Below are 13322 nucleotides of genomic sequence, written 5' to 3' on the forward strand. Positions count from 1 at the left end.
GCATCAAAATCAGTTTAACCCTTTAAGAACGGGAACGCATCTGTGTGTCATTTTAAGATTTATTTGGCTATTCAAAAATAGCAGATCTACAAGCTCATAACGCGGCACATTTTGAAAAATCGTGAACATTTGTGCAAATCTTTGAATATAATGTTTTTTAAAAACGAAATTTATAAAATATTCCAGGGACCCCCAAGCAAATATTTGAGTTACCAATGTTCCCTTTAAAAAATATATATTCAAAGATTTGCACAAAATTATTAATGTTCATGATTCAAAAAAAATAACAGATCTACCAGCTCATAGCGCAGCACTCGGTGCCGCGCTATGAGCTTGTAGCCAAAGAAATCTAAAATGACAGATGCGCTCCCGGAGTGAATGGGTTACTTTGAACCTATTTTACTCTACACTTATACTCTGGCTAATTTAGAATGGCTAGTTTAGAATATTTTGGAAAAATCTTGAAAATGAAGTTTTTAAACATTTTAACAACAAATATTCTCTCATGTGGTCCCTGGCACAAAAGCTTTTCAGATGGGGGTCCGTGGCCAAATAATACTGTATCAATTTGCGGCCCTTGACATGAAATAGTTTGAGAAGTAGTCTGTCATAGAAGGTCCTCACAGCCAGTGATGTTGCTAGGTTATCAATGTAATGGGTCCTGGGACCTAAGGGTGGTCTTTTAGATGGTTCCCAGGGACATTTTATGAGTCCCACAAAAATTCACACCCTACGTGGTGCCCGGTGCTTGGACCCGGTTCGGTGCCCCCCGGCACGGTTTTGTCAACAGGGGGGTGGGGGGTTCAGTGCGGACCCGTTCCTGCTTCTCAAGACCGATACCGATAACCAATAATACAAATATATATATACATATATTAAAAATCATGAATATATTATTGGGGCGGTGTAACCGCCCCCTATAAGTGAGGTTTGGACACTGACCAATCCTACACCGTGATTGGCCAATAGTCTACAACGCAGTCTACAACCCTAACCCTTCCACAGTCAATGCAAATCTATACTTTTGCAAAGTCAGCCAATCACATTACAGCTAGTGTTATCACCACTAGCTGTAATGTGATTGGCTGACTTTGCAAATTCAGGACTGTGATTGGCTAGCGAAACACATGACCCATGTGCAGCCCTATGAATAGCAGTATGGACTTAAAAAAAACACTTTTATGATTTTTTTTAAGTGAATCACTTCCATCACTGTGATGACCACTGTGACCACACCGCCCACTTCACACTGGGTGTGATTTTTACAAATGTATATGAATCTGTAGTATTAATTAGCACACCTTATGGTAAGAAAGATGGTGCTAGTCGTGGGCAAAGGTGGATTTAACATAGCTTTGACCAATAGAATACATTTAATTATAGAACCTTTTAATCATTATTATTATTTTATTTTGTATTATTTATGAATGTAGAATTTCTTTTTACTATTTATTGTGTAGCAATAAAAGACTGAAAACACTGGCTTACAGTGGAATTATTGGCAACTAAAGAAATAGGAATTCAAGAAATAATGAAGACAAATACTGACAATGCCTATGAACATTGGCTTGTAGTTATTTCACATAGCCAAAATACTATAATAATATTAGGCTTGTCATTGAGAAAGGAAAATAAAGTTGCTTTTTGAAGAGAAGTGGAACCTTATAAGTCACTTTAAGTTTAGCATGAGGGAGAGGGTCTACCCGCTTCAGGGAATTACTTGATATGATATCTCTAGGCTACAGAAAACATTCAGTTGGCTATTAAACATACAAGACACAGACGATAGACAACCGGTTACTTACAGCTGCCATTAATTAGTACTTTTGATTGCCTTTGTGGTCAAATCAGGGTCAAATGCATAGGCTCAACGAGCCATCGTTAACCTGCTAATGTTACACAGCTGATTGACAACATGTTAAACGCATGATCCAACACATCACTCTGATCTCCAAAGAAGTTGGAGAACACTCTAAAATAGTGGATTTTACTTTGGCTGGTCAATTTAAGATGACAACAGCAACAAAGGTTAGTAGACCTGTATATATGATGATCAGTTATTATTCCAGACAGTGGTCTATCCAAGACGTTTTAACACGTTTGAGACCAGGTCTCAACCAGCTCCTCATGCCGTCTCTCTCTCTCTCTCTGTGTTACAGTGTGTGTGTTTGGGGAGGGAAGGGGCTGTGCTGCTGCTACAACGTGTGCGAGAGAGTCTCCACACAATGGTATCTAACCGAGTTATACTTCTCCAGTACAGCGGTGTCTAACCGAGAGTTATACTTCTCCACACGATGGTGTCTAACCGAGAGTTATACTTCTCCACACAACGGTGTCTAACCGAGAGTTATACTTCTCCACACAATGGTGTCTAACCGAGAGTTATACTTCTCCACACAATGGTGTCTAACGGAGAGTTATACTTCTCCACACGATGGTGTCTAACCGAGAGTTATACTTCTCCACACGATGGTGTCTAACCGAGAGTTATACTTCTCCACACGATGGTGTCTAACCGAGAGTTATACTTCTCCACACGATGGTGTCTAACCGAGAGTTATACTTCTCCACACGATGGTGTCTAACCGAGAGTTATACTTCTCCACACGATGGTGTCTAACCGAGAGTTATACTTCTCCACACAATGGTGTCTAACCGAGAGTTATACTTCTCCACACAATGGTGTCTAACCGAGAGAGTCCATGCAGAGCACAGCTGACAAATATTATATATTATCGGAGCTATTATTGATGTTATCGGTTTTATCGGGATGACGTCATAATTCCTGATATCGAACCGATAATTATTGGGCCGATACTTATCATTTTTATATTTTTCTCTGTTGTTGGTGACAACTCTAGTGCGTGTGCGTCCCATGGACGCCACGACGGTGTCATGAATGCGTCCTTTCTCAATATTGTGCGTCAGCGACGCAGGACGCAGGCCTATGAAGATCTCTGCACAGCTAACATGTCCTCTCATCCTGCTGGGGAGAGACCACATTTATACCAGCCTGTCAGGACAGGAGTTTAAAGGTTGACATGATCGAGGGTTAACATTAGGATACATGTTGAAGGACAGATTATAGAGAAAACAAGACATGACTCAGTCATGTATACCAGCTTGCTTTCTGTTTTCTCTGATTTGTCTCGCAGAATCTGGCAACACTGCTAGTGGCTCCCCATTGGCTTAAACCTGTTGCTTATTTCTCTCGCAGAATCAGGCAACACTGCCGTAGAGGCGAGAGGCGTGTCTAGTACCATAGCTTGGGAGGACGAGACCGTCCGTTCAGAGTATGGGAAAGTATCCCCATTTGGCTTAAAGGACAGCCAATGATTGAAAACATGTTGCAAATATGTCGAGGATTAATAGGTCAGTCTCTTCTTAGACCAGCATGCTTTGCAAGCTGGTAAGATAATTCTCTCTCTCTCTCTCTCTCTCTCTCTCTCTCTCTCTAGTGGTGTATCTCATCATCTGCTGTGGACCTGCTCAACCAGAAGGTGAGACAATTTCAAGCATTTGCTCTCCGTAGGGTCCGATTTCTGTGAAACATTGGACACACATTTCCTCTACAGCTACGCCAAGGAAGAAATGCCACCCTAGATTTAAACCGGCCTCATAGTGGCCTTCTAACAGGCAATACACGTTTTGGCCCATAATCTCTAGTCATGTGATCAAGACGTATCTGTCACATTTCTCATATTCAAAGTCTGATTTTTTGTTTACACACACACACACACACACACACACACACACACAGTATACTGTAACTGAGTCATTCCACGAATTCGGTACGATTTGCACTTTTATTTTTTTGAAAAATCGATGGAAACGAATTACTTTTTTGAATAGCCCACACCATTAAGGACATATTTAACATGCAGAAAAACATATTTTCCCATCTCAGGCATTAAATTCATATTTTTATATGGAATAATATATGTAACAGGGTTGAAATTCATAACGGGGTTGAGTGGAACGGGGTTGAGATTTTTTACTCAAGATGGCCATAACTCTTCCTGTGATGATTAAGAGGAGACCACATGGCATGCATGACATTAGTCAATCACATATATTGCTGAAATGACAAAGACAATTTAAAAATAATAATAGTTTTCTATCTTTATTTCATGTAACGGGGTTGAGTTTTTATGCTTTACGACCACGCTTTGAAAGTATAAATGACCCTAAATAGCTGTATAAGAAGTTCGAAATGTTCCTCTTTCTGCAGCATCTTGCTCAGAAGACTTGTAGAATGCCATCACATGTTGTTGATGCCACTAAAGGGTCAGTTTATACTTTTTACAGAGAGGAGAATGACTTGTGTAACGGGGTTGAGTGTGACTGTGGGACAGAGCTATATAACGTGATTTTAATGATAAATCAACTATTTATTAAAAAACGAAAAACATGACAAGCAATAGAGTACATTGCTGGTTTTATGTGAATAATATAAGTTATGGATTGTTCTACACTTTTAGTAGTCATATCTGAAGGCCAATCTCTCTATCGGCCATTGGGGACATGACAAATGGGCAAATTTAGGCGGTGTCTACTGTAGAAAAGGCAGATAATTTCAGATATAAAGATAAAATATATAATATTTTTACACAATAGTAAAGGGAACATGTCAATTGATTCTAAAAAGCTTTTAAAATTTGATTTTGGTGACCCGATGGATACAATACACTTAAAAAGGTCAGAGGGGACTGCAAAGTGTACCGAATTCGTGGAATGACTATACCCACCTCTGAATATCAATGTTGTTATTTATAGTATCAAATTTCACCATAGATCTGATTAACAGATGTTTACATGTAGAATGTACTGTATCTCTCCCTCATTCCTGTGCCCTCTCTCTTTTCCAGTGTCTCTCAGAGTCAGTCCTGACAGATGTAAGTTCTTTCAACGTGAGTCCATCTCCCTGAGCTGTGAGGAACAAGAGAAGACGGGCTGGTCTGTGACAAGACAGAGCAGTGTTAGGAATGGAATCTGTGGCACTGACTGGGGAGAAACTAAAGGTATGGATGTATGTATGTATGTATGTATGTATGGACGTACGGACGTATGTATGTATGTATGTATGTATGTATGTATGTATTGGTTATTTTCAACAGCTTGTAGAAAAAGATGAACTCGGAATCGGAGGATCAAAGTTGATGAGTAGTTCTTAGTTTTATTTAGCTTCTATCATTGTTACATTCAAGAAGGAGACAGCCAGGTCAAAACTTGAGATCTTGTCCGTGGGCAAAACGTGGAGGACCTCGAGGGTGCGGCCGTCTGTCGAAGACAACTGGTAGTCTGCTCATATACTGTTTAGATCTAATCTAATAACCTGCACAATACAATTGTATGTATACATGGGATGATCTCATGGCTGCTGCCTGGCACATGGTTAAAGTCACACGCACTGGCACATGTTTAAATCACATGCAGATAGAAGTGGGGCACATACATTGTATTCTATATAACATGCACTGCTGTAAAATATCCTATATATGTATGTATGTATGTATGTATGTATGTATGTATGTATGTATGTATGTACGGATGGACGGACGTACAGACCTTTTAACTGATATCACTTTATCATTGTGATTCTGTATAGGAGCATCCTGTACCTTAAACACCCCGCTTCGTCATGATAGTGGAGTTTACTGGTGTCAGTCCACATCAGGAGGAGTCAGCCGCTCCATCAACATCACCATCTCTGGTACATTCAACATAATTACATCAATGTTATCTATACGCTATAGAAGGTAGACAGACAACATTCACATTCTATCATTCTTAACACAGATATAGGTTAATTTTCATTCATTATTGTGTTAACCTACGTCAGTTCTCTTGATAAACAATAAAGTTTTAAGTTTGAAACATAAATTATAGGATTATCTCTCACAGGTTATCTAACCTCAGACATATCTGATATGAAAGGCAATAATGATTTAGTTATATATTCACAAAGTCAAAGATAATATAGAGTTTGATCAACACTTTAACAACTTCATCCCATTATATATTATCAGTTTACAGTTTAGGCATTTAGCATACGCTCTTAATCCAGACTGATTTACAGTAAGCAAGGACACAAGATAATACATCATAATACACATAATACATCAAATGCATACAAATAGTAATCTAATAATTCTAATCTAATAATTATCATGTGACAAAGAGTGAAAATAGCTGATCAATCGCTTGTAGATCAGCTATTTTTGTGTTTTTGTGTTGAAAACATTTAAAGGTTTTTGAATTGTTCGGAAATCTTTGAAAATTGTCACCTATAAATAACATGCCGATAATAAGGATCACAGATTGAAAGTAGTTTGTAGACTTTAATATAATAAATGCATTAAAGTCCTGGTGCCACCATGCCATTTCCTCCTTGATAAAGATCCTCCTTGTTACGTATATCCTAATTATATTTTAATTATATTTGTAAGTGTACATTTATGTATTAAAAACCTGCATTTCTGTGGACACATCCAACAATGTATTAAAAAGGAACATCTACATATAAACAATGTAGCTGTTCATAACTCAACATGTTGGTTCTATAGATGTTCATAACTCAACATGTTGGTTCTATAGATGTTCATAACTCAACATGTTGGTTCTATAGATGTTCATAACTCAACATGTTGGTTCTATAGATGTTCATAACTCAACATGTTGGTTCTATAGATGTTCATAACTCAACATGTTGGTTCTATAGATGTGATCCTAGAGAGTCCTGTACTTCCTGTGCCAGAGGGAGATAAAGCCACATTCCGCTGCCTGTACAAAGACCAGACATCTGGTAATCCATCCTCTAACCTCCCAGCTGGTTTCTATAAAGACGGATCCCTCATCAGAACAGAGTCTACAGGACAGATGACCATCCACCATGTTAACAAGTCTGATGAAGGATTCTACAAGTGTAACATCTCTGACCGTGGAGAGTCACCAGAGAGCTGGATGGCAGTGACAAGTGAGTCTTATAATAATGATGAATAAACAGAGTTTAAAAGCAGTGGTGGACAAAGTACTCAACTAACTCCTAGTATAGATACTGCTGGTCAAATATTACTACACTACAAATGAAAGTTGCATGTTCAAATCTGAACTTGACCGGAGTTTGTACTTAAAAAATATATATATATATTCAAATGTACATAAATTCCAAAAATAATCATACATTTTCAAAATAATAAAAAGAAAACAGCAGATCTGCAAGCTCACAACGTGTTGTGTTGGACAATAGGTCCACACTGTGGTGGAAAGCCTGGTGATGCCGCCACTAGAGGTTGTGCTGCTCTGTTACACCTCACATGATCAGCTCTTATAATGTGTTTAAAATGAATCTGTGTCTCATTGTGCTTCAGATTCTTCAACCAACAAACACAAATCAGACGCTGCCTCTCCCTTTCCATATATCTACCTTCTGGTGGCTGGAGTCTTTATCCTTCTGCTGATCCCGGGTTTGTTTCTGTGGAAGAAATACAGAGGTACACACACACACACACACACACACACACACACACACACACACACACACACACACACACACACACACACATAAGTAGGATTATACCTGAAAGGACTGAGTTAAACAGCTGAAACTGAACCACTTAAACCCTATGTGTATATCCTTAATTAAACATGATTGTACCTGACTGAATAATTAACATATTTCCAGTGCTTCACAAAAGTTGCCTGATCTGTCACTGAGATAAAGTCAAACTAAACAACAGAAATTTATGATGCATTATCCTACACATGAGGAACCAAGTGACAGCCAATGACCTGTGGAGGTTGACAATGAAACAATGCTGTGACCAGTTAATGAGTTTTATCATGAGCCCATGATAAAACTTGTTTAAGTATTGTGGTGTTATGTTAATCTGATCGGAACATTTGTGCATTTTTGTGAAATGCCACACCCCCTTTTCTCAACCGGTCTGAACAATGTATAAGTGCTTCTTTAGCTAAAGACCAACCTTTAGTTTACACTGTAAAGGTTGGTCTTTAGCCTTTAGCCCATCATAAGGTTAAAGATGGTCCCATGATAACCCTGATAAGGTTTATCATGATAAACCTTATCAGGGTTATCATGAGACCATGGAGAACTGGTTTAGTTATGAAAACAGACAGACAAATAATGAGTACTATAAGCTGATGATGTTGAATGTTTCTCTGCAGGCAGTAGGACAGACAGACAGAGTGGAGATGATGTGACTTATGCTGATGTGAGAATAAAACAGTCAGCTCAACCCAGGAAGAGGAGAGGTACAGCTACTATACAGTCATACTTATACATCTATAAATAGTAAATGGTGCATTTATATAGCGCTTCTATCCGAAGCACTTTACATTGATTGTGCCATTCACACACACATTCATACACCGATGGAGGAGGAAACCATGCAAGGCACCAACCTGCTCATCAGGAGCAATTAGGGGTTCAGTGTCTTGCTCAAGGACACTTCTACACTAACTCTAGGGGAGCGCCCCAGCCCGGGATCCAACTGGGAACCTTGTGGTTTTCCAGTTCACTCTACCCGGCCACTCTACCCCTGAGCCACTGCCGCCACTAACTATGCATCTTCACTCTACACTCACACTTATCTTCATCTAAATAGTAAGGACATATCTACACTGTCACTGTGCTGGATTTAAGACCAGCTCAGGCTGGTCTGAGTGCAATAGCTTTTTGACTACCAGTCAATATATAATCACAAGATTACGTCCATGTGTTTGTATTTATATTTTGATATAAAAAAAGGATATAATCTCACAATTAGATGTTGAGTTGTAGTTATGACATTAATAACAAATGAGAACATTTTGTGATTTACCGTACATTGTTTGAACACGTAGCGTATTGTGTCTGTTGATGATAACAATGAGTGATTTACATTGTGTGAATACATAATAAATGTACATGTCATAGGAGTACATTATAAATGGCCTGCTGGCCAGGATGTACTTATGAAACTGGGAACTGGGAACTTGCCCGCTGGGGCCAGTGAAAATAATAATAATTTAAAAAATGTAATTTCACATTATTTCTTTATTGATTTTGTGAAATCATCTCTGTAATGACATTCGGAGAGCAATGAGAAAATACAGCAGAGCTTTTGAAGTAACAGTGGTGTGCAGACTGTCTCCTCCTGTTAAACGTTACCACTCCACTACCACCATAAGAGTTGGAACCCCCCCCCCCCCCAAGCAGTTGCACCCAGCATTATAGACCAGCACCATAGATCATACTGTATAAATCAGGCCCTCTGTTTGTTTTGTGTGTTTTCCAGACCAGAGCTCTGCAGGACAAGACATCTACTCCAAGATCAACACAGGTCAGTTACTGTGTTCAGTTCAAAGTGCTCTAACATGGATAGGTAAATGTCTGGTTCACCACCACTCATGTCTCTCATTGCCTGCACTGCACCACACCACACCACAGAACAGAACAGGTCACTGAAACATTGTCCCACATCTTTAATGGCTGCTATGCATACGGGATGTGTTACATGTACTGGATGTACCGTGTTAGAGATAACATGCACCTTTGACCTTAGCCTAGAGGAGGCCTTTATGACCAAGGTCATTAAATACCAACCACTCCTACAGACCATCTCAGAGCTGGGTTATAGGTGCAGACTATTGGTTTATTATAATTGGCAGCCTGTAGGACATTATACCCACTGACTGGTTGTTAGAGGGTTTCGACAACTTGCATGCCCCAGAAAGGAGGCAAAAAGGCTGGCAAAGTATTGTGCTGTCTCTGATATAATTGGCAGCTGCAATATATGTCAGAGACGTTGTTACTTTAGAGTACTGAGTTACATGCTTATTGTATCATGAAGACATATGCCATTATTTTGTGAATGTAACCTTACTGCACCTTTAAAGGGCAAGACCACTGTGGTAGAGGTTTGGGTTGTGTAGTTACCTTGCCGTGACGTAACTCCAAAGGTGAACAAGAAATCAAAAATAATTGCTCCATTGATTAGAAATTGATAATTCAAAATATGCTCTCAAAGTCACTCTTTTAGCACATAAACGAGCACAAACAAAGTTGATTCAGACAATATAGAACATCACCAAACCCACTACTGTTTTTGTATATATGAAAATGTTAACTTCCTGTTGAGTTTACTATTTGAAGATCCGGATTCGGATCCACAGATCCAGTCCGGGTTTTCTTCCTAATAAAAATCAACAGGAAGTTAACATTTTTATTTAAAAAAAGAAAATCAGTAGTGGATTTAGTGATGTTCTATATTGTCTGAATCGACTTGCGTTCGTTTATGTGCTAAAAGAGTGACTTTGAGAGCTGTTTCACCGTACTATGTAAGTTAATGAGGAGCATATTTTCAATTATCAATTGCTAATCAATGGAGCATTTATTTTAGATTTCTTGTCCACCTTTGGAGTTACATCATGGCAAGGTAACTACACAACCCAAACCTCTACCAAAGTGGTCTTGCCCTTTAATATTTGTGTCCTTGTATGCTCTCCTTTATGTGGACATAAATAAATGGTTAGAGTGTGTGTGTGTGTGTGTGTGTGTGTGTGTGTGTGTGTGTGTCAGGCTCTAGACCAGACAGACAGAGTGGAGATGTAACGTATGCTGCTGTGACTGTGAAGCAGACAGCTCAACACAAGAAGAGGAGAGGTAATGCACATATTATTATTATTATTATTATTATATTATTATACATTATTATACAACTCTACACCACACTGAGCTCACTCACATAAACAATGATACTGTGATCACACACGTATTGAGTTGTTCAGTTAGTATAGGAGCCAAATAGGGTTTTATATTTGTATTTGTGCACTGGATTGGATAATTGATATGTGATAGGTGGGAGTGTCTCAGTGGTAATGGTCTCACCTTACGGCTGGTTTGACCGTGGTAGGGTGAGCTGGGAGAAATCCTTTTTGTTGACCACATTTTGCTCACTGTTTAATTTATTTCTTTGCACATATTAATTACATATTTATTCATTGGAAATTGTTTTGTAATATTTGGTGACACTGAAGTAAAGCATTTTTAAACTTTAAACTTTTGAGCTTCCGTTGTCTAAGTATTGAGTCCTTTGAGTCAGCGCGTCATACAGGTCTGCCAGGCTTAGCCTGCCGGCTGATCAATATATTGGGGATTGTTATCAGACACAACAGTTAGCGTTAGGGTCTTTCTGTGTGTATTTGTTTCATTGTTTGAACTTGTTTGTTATGTTTATTCCAGATCAGACTCCTGCAGATCAAGCCATCTACTCCATGGTGAAGGTCAACCCAGGTCAGTTACTACAGTATGTAGATAAACTCATTGATCAGCCTGGTTTAATATCATATCAATAATGAAACCATAAAGTAAATGTATTTAACAGGTAGTCAGTGCAGAGAGCTCAGTGTAGGGTAAATATATAGTCCTGAGCCCGACATCAGTCAGTGTCTATCAGCTCTGTAGCTCTGTGTCCTGTGTGGGGGGAGGGGGGGGGGGGGGGGGGCGGGGGGCGGGGGGGGGGGGGGTGCACAAGACCTGCCATCTTATTATACAAACTTTAAAGCTATGCTCCTGTAATATGTCACCATCTAATCCCAAAATGTAAGAATGTGACACATGACAAGAGGCTCCAGTGGTCACGTTAGCTTTGTGAAAACACACAGTTGTTACAAAAGAGACAAATATATTTTGTTCCTGATGAAATAGCATTTATCTTCCCATTGTTCATGGAAGAGGTACAGTATGTCTTTAGTCTCGTGGCTTCACTTGAACTCACTTGGTGAGCAGTGGTTTAAAAGTAGCATACTGAACAGGGCCATATATATACCATGAAGTCAGTAGAACACAGACCTCCACCAAGATCACTGTTTATCCATAAGATGTTGCAGATTTTTATTTTAGGCTAATAGAATGTAATGATGCATTCATTGTCCTACACATGACCTGATACTCAGTGACCTCTGGAAGGTGATAATAGAACAGTTTGATCATTCGGGCCAATGATAAACGTTTGTTATTACAGTATGTTAATGTGTTGTGTGACAGCTCAGTGATATTATGTTAATGTGTTGTTATTATGTTAATGTGTTATGACAGGTCAGAGTCATAGTCAAGATGTGACGTATGCTGCTGTGACTGTGAAGCAGACACCTCACCACAGGACGAGGAGAGGTACAAATACATTATTATTGTCTCCGCCAGGAGACTATGTTTTCACTTTCCGTCCCCCCCCCTCGGCCAAGCTAACATTGGTCAAGCCTCACGTGACACGTGACAATACGTTGAAAGAGTGTGCTCCGATTGGCTAGTGAGACGCATGACGTATAGCGGCCTATAAATAGATGTGTCACTGAAAGAGTCTTGGTCTCTTTCAAAGTGAGGTAAGACAGGAATAATCACGAAATGGCAGAGTAACACTTAAGACAGGATTAATCAAGTAACACTTAAGACAGGATTAATCAGGAACAGTACTAGCGGAGACCTGTGCTCCGAGGAGCACATTTTCTAGTTATCATTATTATTATCATAGTAACTCTACACTAAATGTGTTTGTAATTATTCCAGTCATCTGTCAACATTTATAAAAGGAAAGGGTTGCTCACAGAAAAAAAGTCAATGTGCTTAATTTAATATGCCATAAATATTGCTATTTGTCAAATTGTCCATGGAAACATGAAGGTGTTTTGTGTAAAAAGCCATGTATGTGACACCCTCCTTTTACAAAATAACTCATTCACATAAACAATGATACTGTGATCACACACTTATTGTGTTGTTTAGTTGTTGTTTACATTGTGTCACTGTAGTAACACTTGATGTTTGTTATGTTCATTACAGATCAGACTCCAGCAGATCAAGCCATCTACTCTATGGTGAAGATACACTCAGGTCAGTTACTATGTACACAACTATATACACACACAATGTGCACAACTATAACGGGCCTCATGCCTAAACGTGGATACGCACACATTTTGTACTTGCAAATACACATCTTTTCACAAACAGAGTCTGATACATCATAATGTTTTTTTGTCAGTGGATTATGGCGGACATCGTACACTCAAACTGCTCCCCAGCAGACGTGATAACAGAAACCAAACCATGAGTTTCTGTTATTTTATTTACAATAGTGGCAAACATCAAATCAAATATTTATTTGCTCAACATTCGTCATCACATATAAAAGAATGTCTATGTCTTTTAAAGGATCTATTGCATGGATGCATATTATAGACATGATGCAAATACAACCTGATTTGTATTTCTTGTTCAGTAAGATGAATTAGTAAGAACCTCAACGTCTGACCTTTCTGCA

General features: G+C 39.0%; 3 protein-coding genes across 3 annotated transcripts in view; 2 read left to right on the top strand and 1 right to left on the bottom strand.

Annotated features, from left to right (window-relative positions):
* LOC311034142 (uncharacterized protein) overlaps positions 1-13322 on the bottom strand; it is a gene marked incomplete at its 5' end in the record, with an annotated part of 308082 nt that overhangs the window by 132446 nt on the left and 162314 nt on the right. The window lies entirely within an intron of this gene.
* The window catches only part of LOC311034251 (Fc receptor-like protein 5), a 60274-nt gene that overhangs the window by 475 nt on the left and 46477 nt on the right, over positions 1-13322 (top strand). The window contains exons 2-5 of the mRNA XM_084042084.1: positions 3459-3500; positions 4869-5021; positions 5609-5713; positions 6722-6976. Of these exons, the coding sequence (XP_083898210.1) occupies positions 3459-3500; positions 4869-5021; positions 5609-5713; positions 6722-6976 (555 nt within the window). The remainder of the gene's footprint in view (positions 1-3458; positions 3501-4868; positions 5022-5608; positions 5714-6721; positions 6977-13322) is intronic.
* Positions 7097-13322, top strand: part of LOC311033457 (uncharacterized protein) — a gene marked incomplete at its 5' end in the record, with an annotated part of 15836 nt that continues 9610 nt past the window's right edge. The window contains 8 exons of the mRNA XM_084040968.1: positions 7097-7121; positions 7371-7493; positions 8188-8274; positions 9300-9344; positions 10583-10666; positions 11246-11296; positions 12101-12175; positions 12842-12892. Coding sequence (XP_083897094.1) covers positions 7097-7121; positions 7371-7493; positions 8188-8274; positions 9300-9344; positions 10583-10666; positions 11246-11296; positions 12101-12175; positions 12842-12892 — 541 coding nt within the window. The remainder of the gene's footprint in view (positions 7122-7370; positions 7494-8187; positions 8275-9299; positions 9345-10582; positions 10667-11245; positions 11297-12100; positions 12176-12841; positions 12893-13322) is intronic.

This window comes from Gymnoscopelus microlampas (genome assembly GCF_963454915.1).
Source record: "Gymnoscopelus microlampas genome assembly, chromosome: 18".
Taxonomy (NCBI): Eukaryota; Metazoa; Chordata; class Actinopteri; order Myctophiformes; family Myctophidae; genus Gymnoscopelus; species Gymnoscopelus microlampas.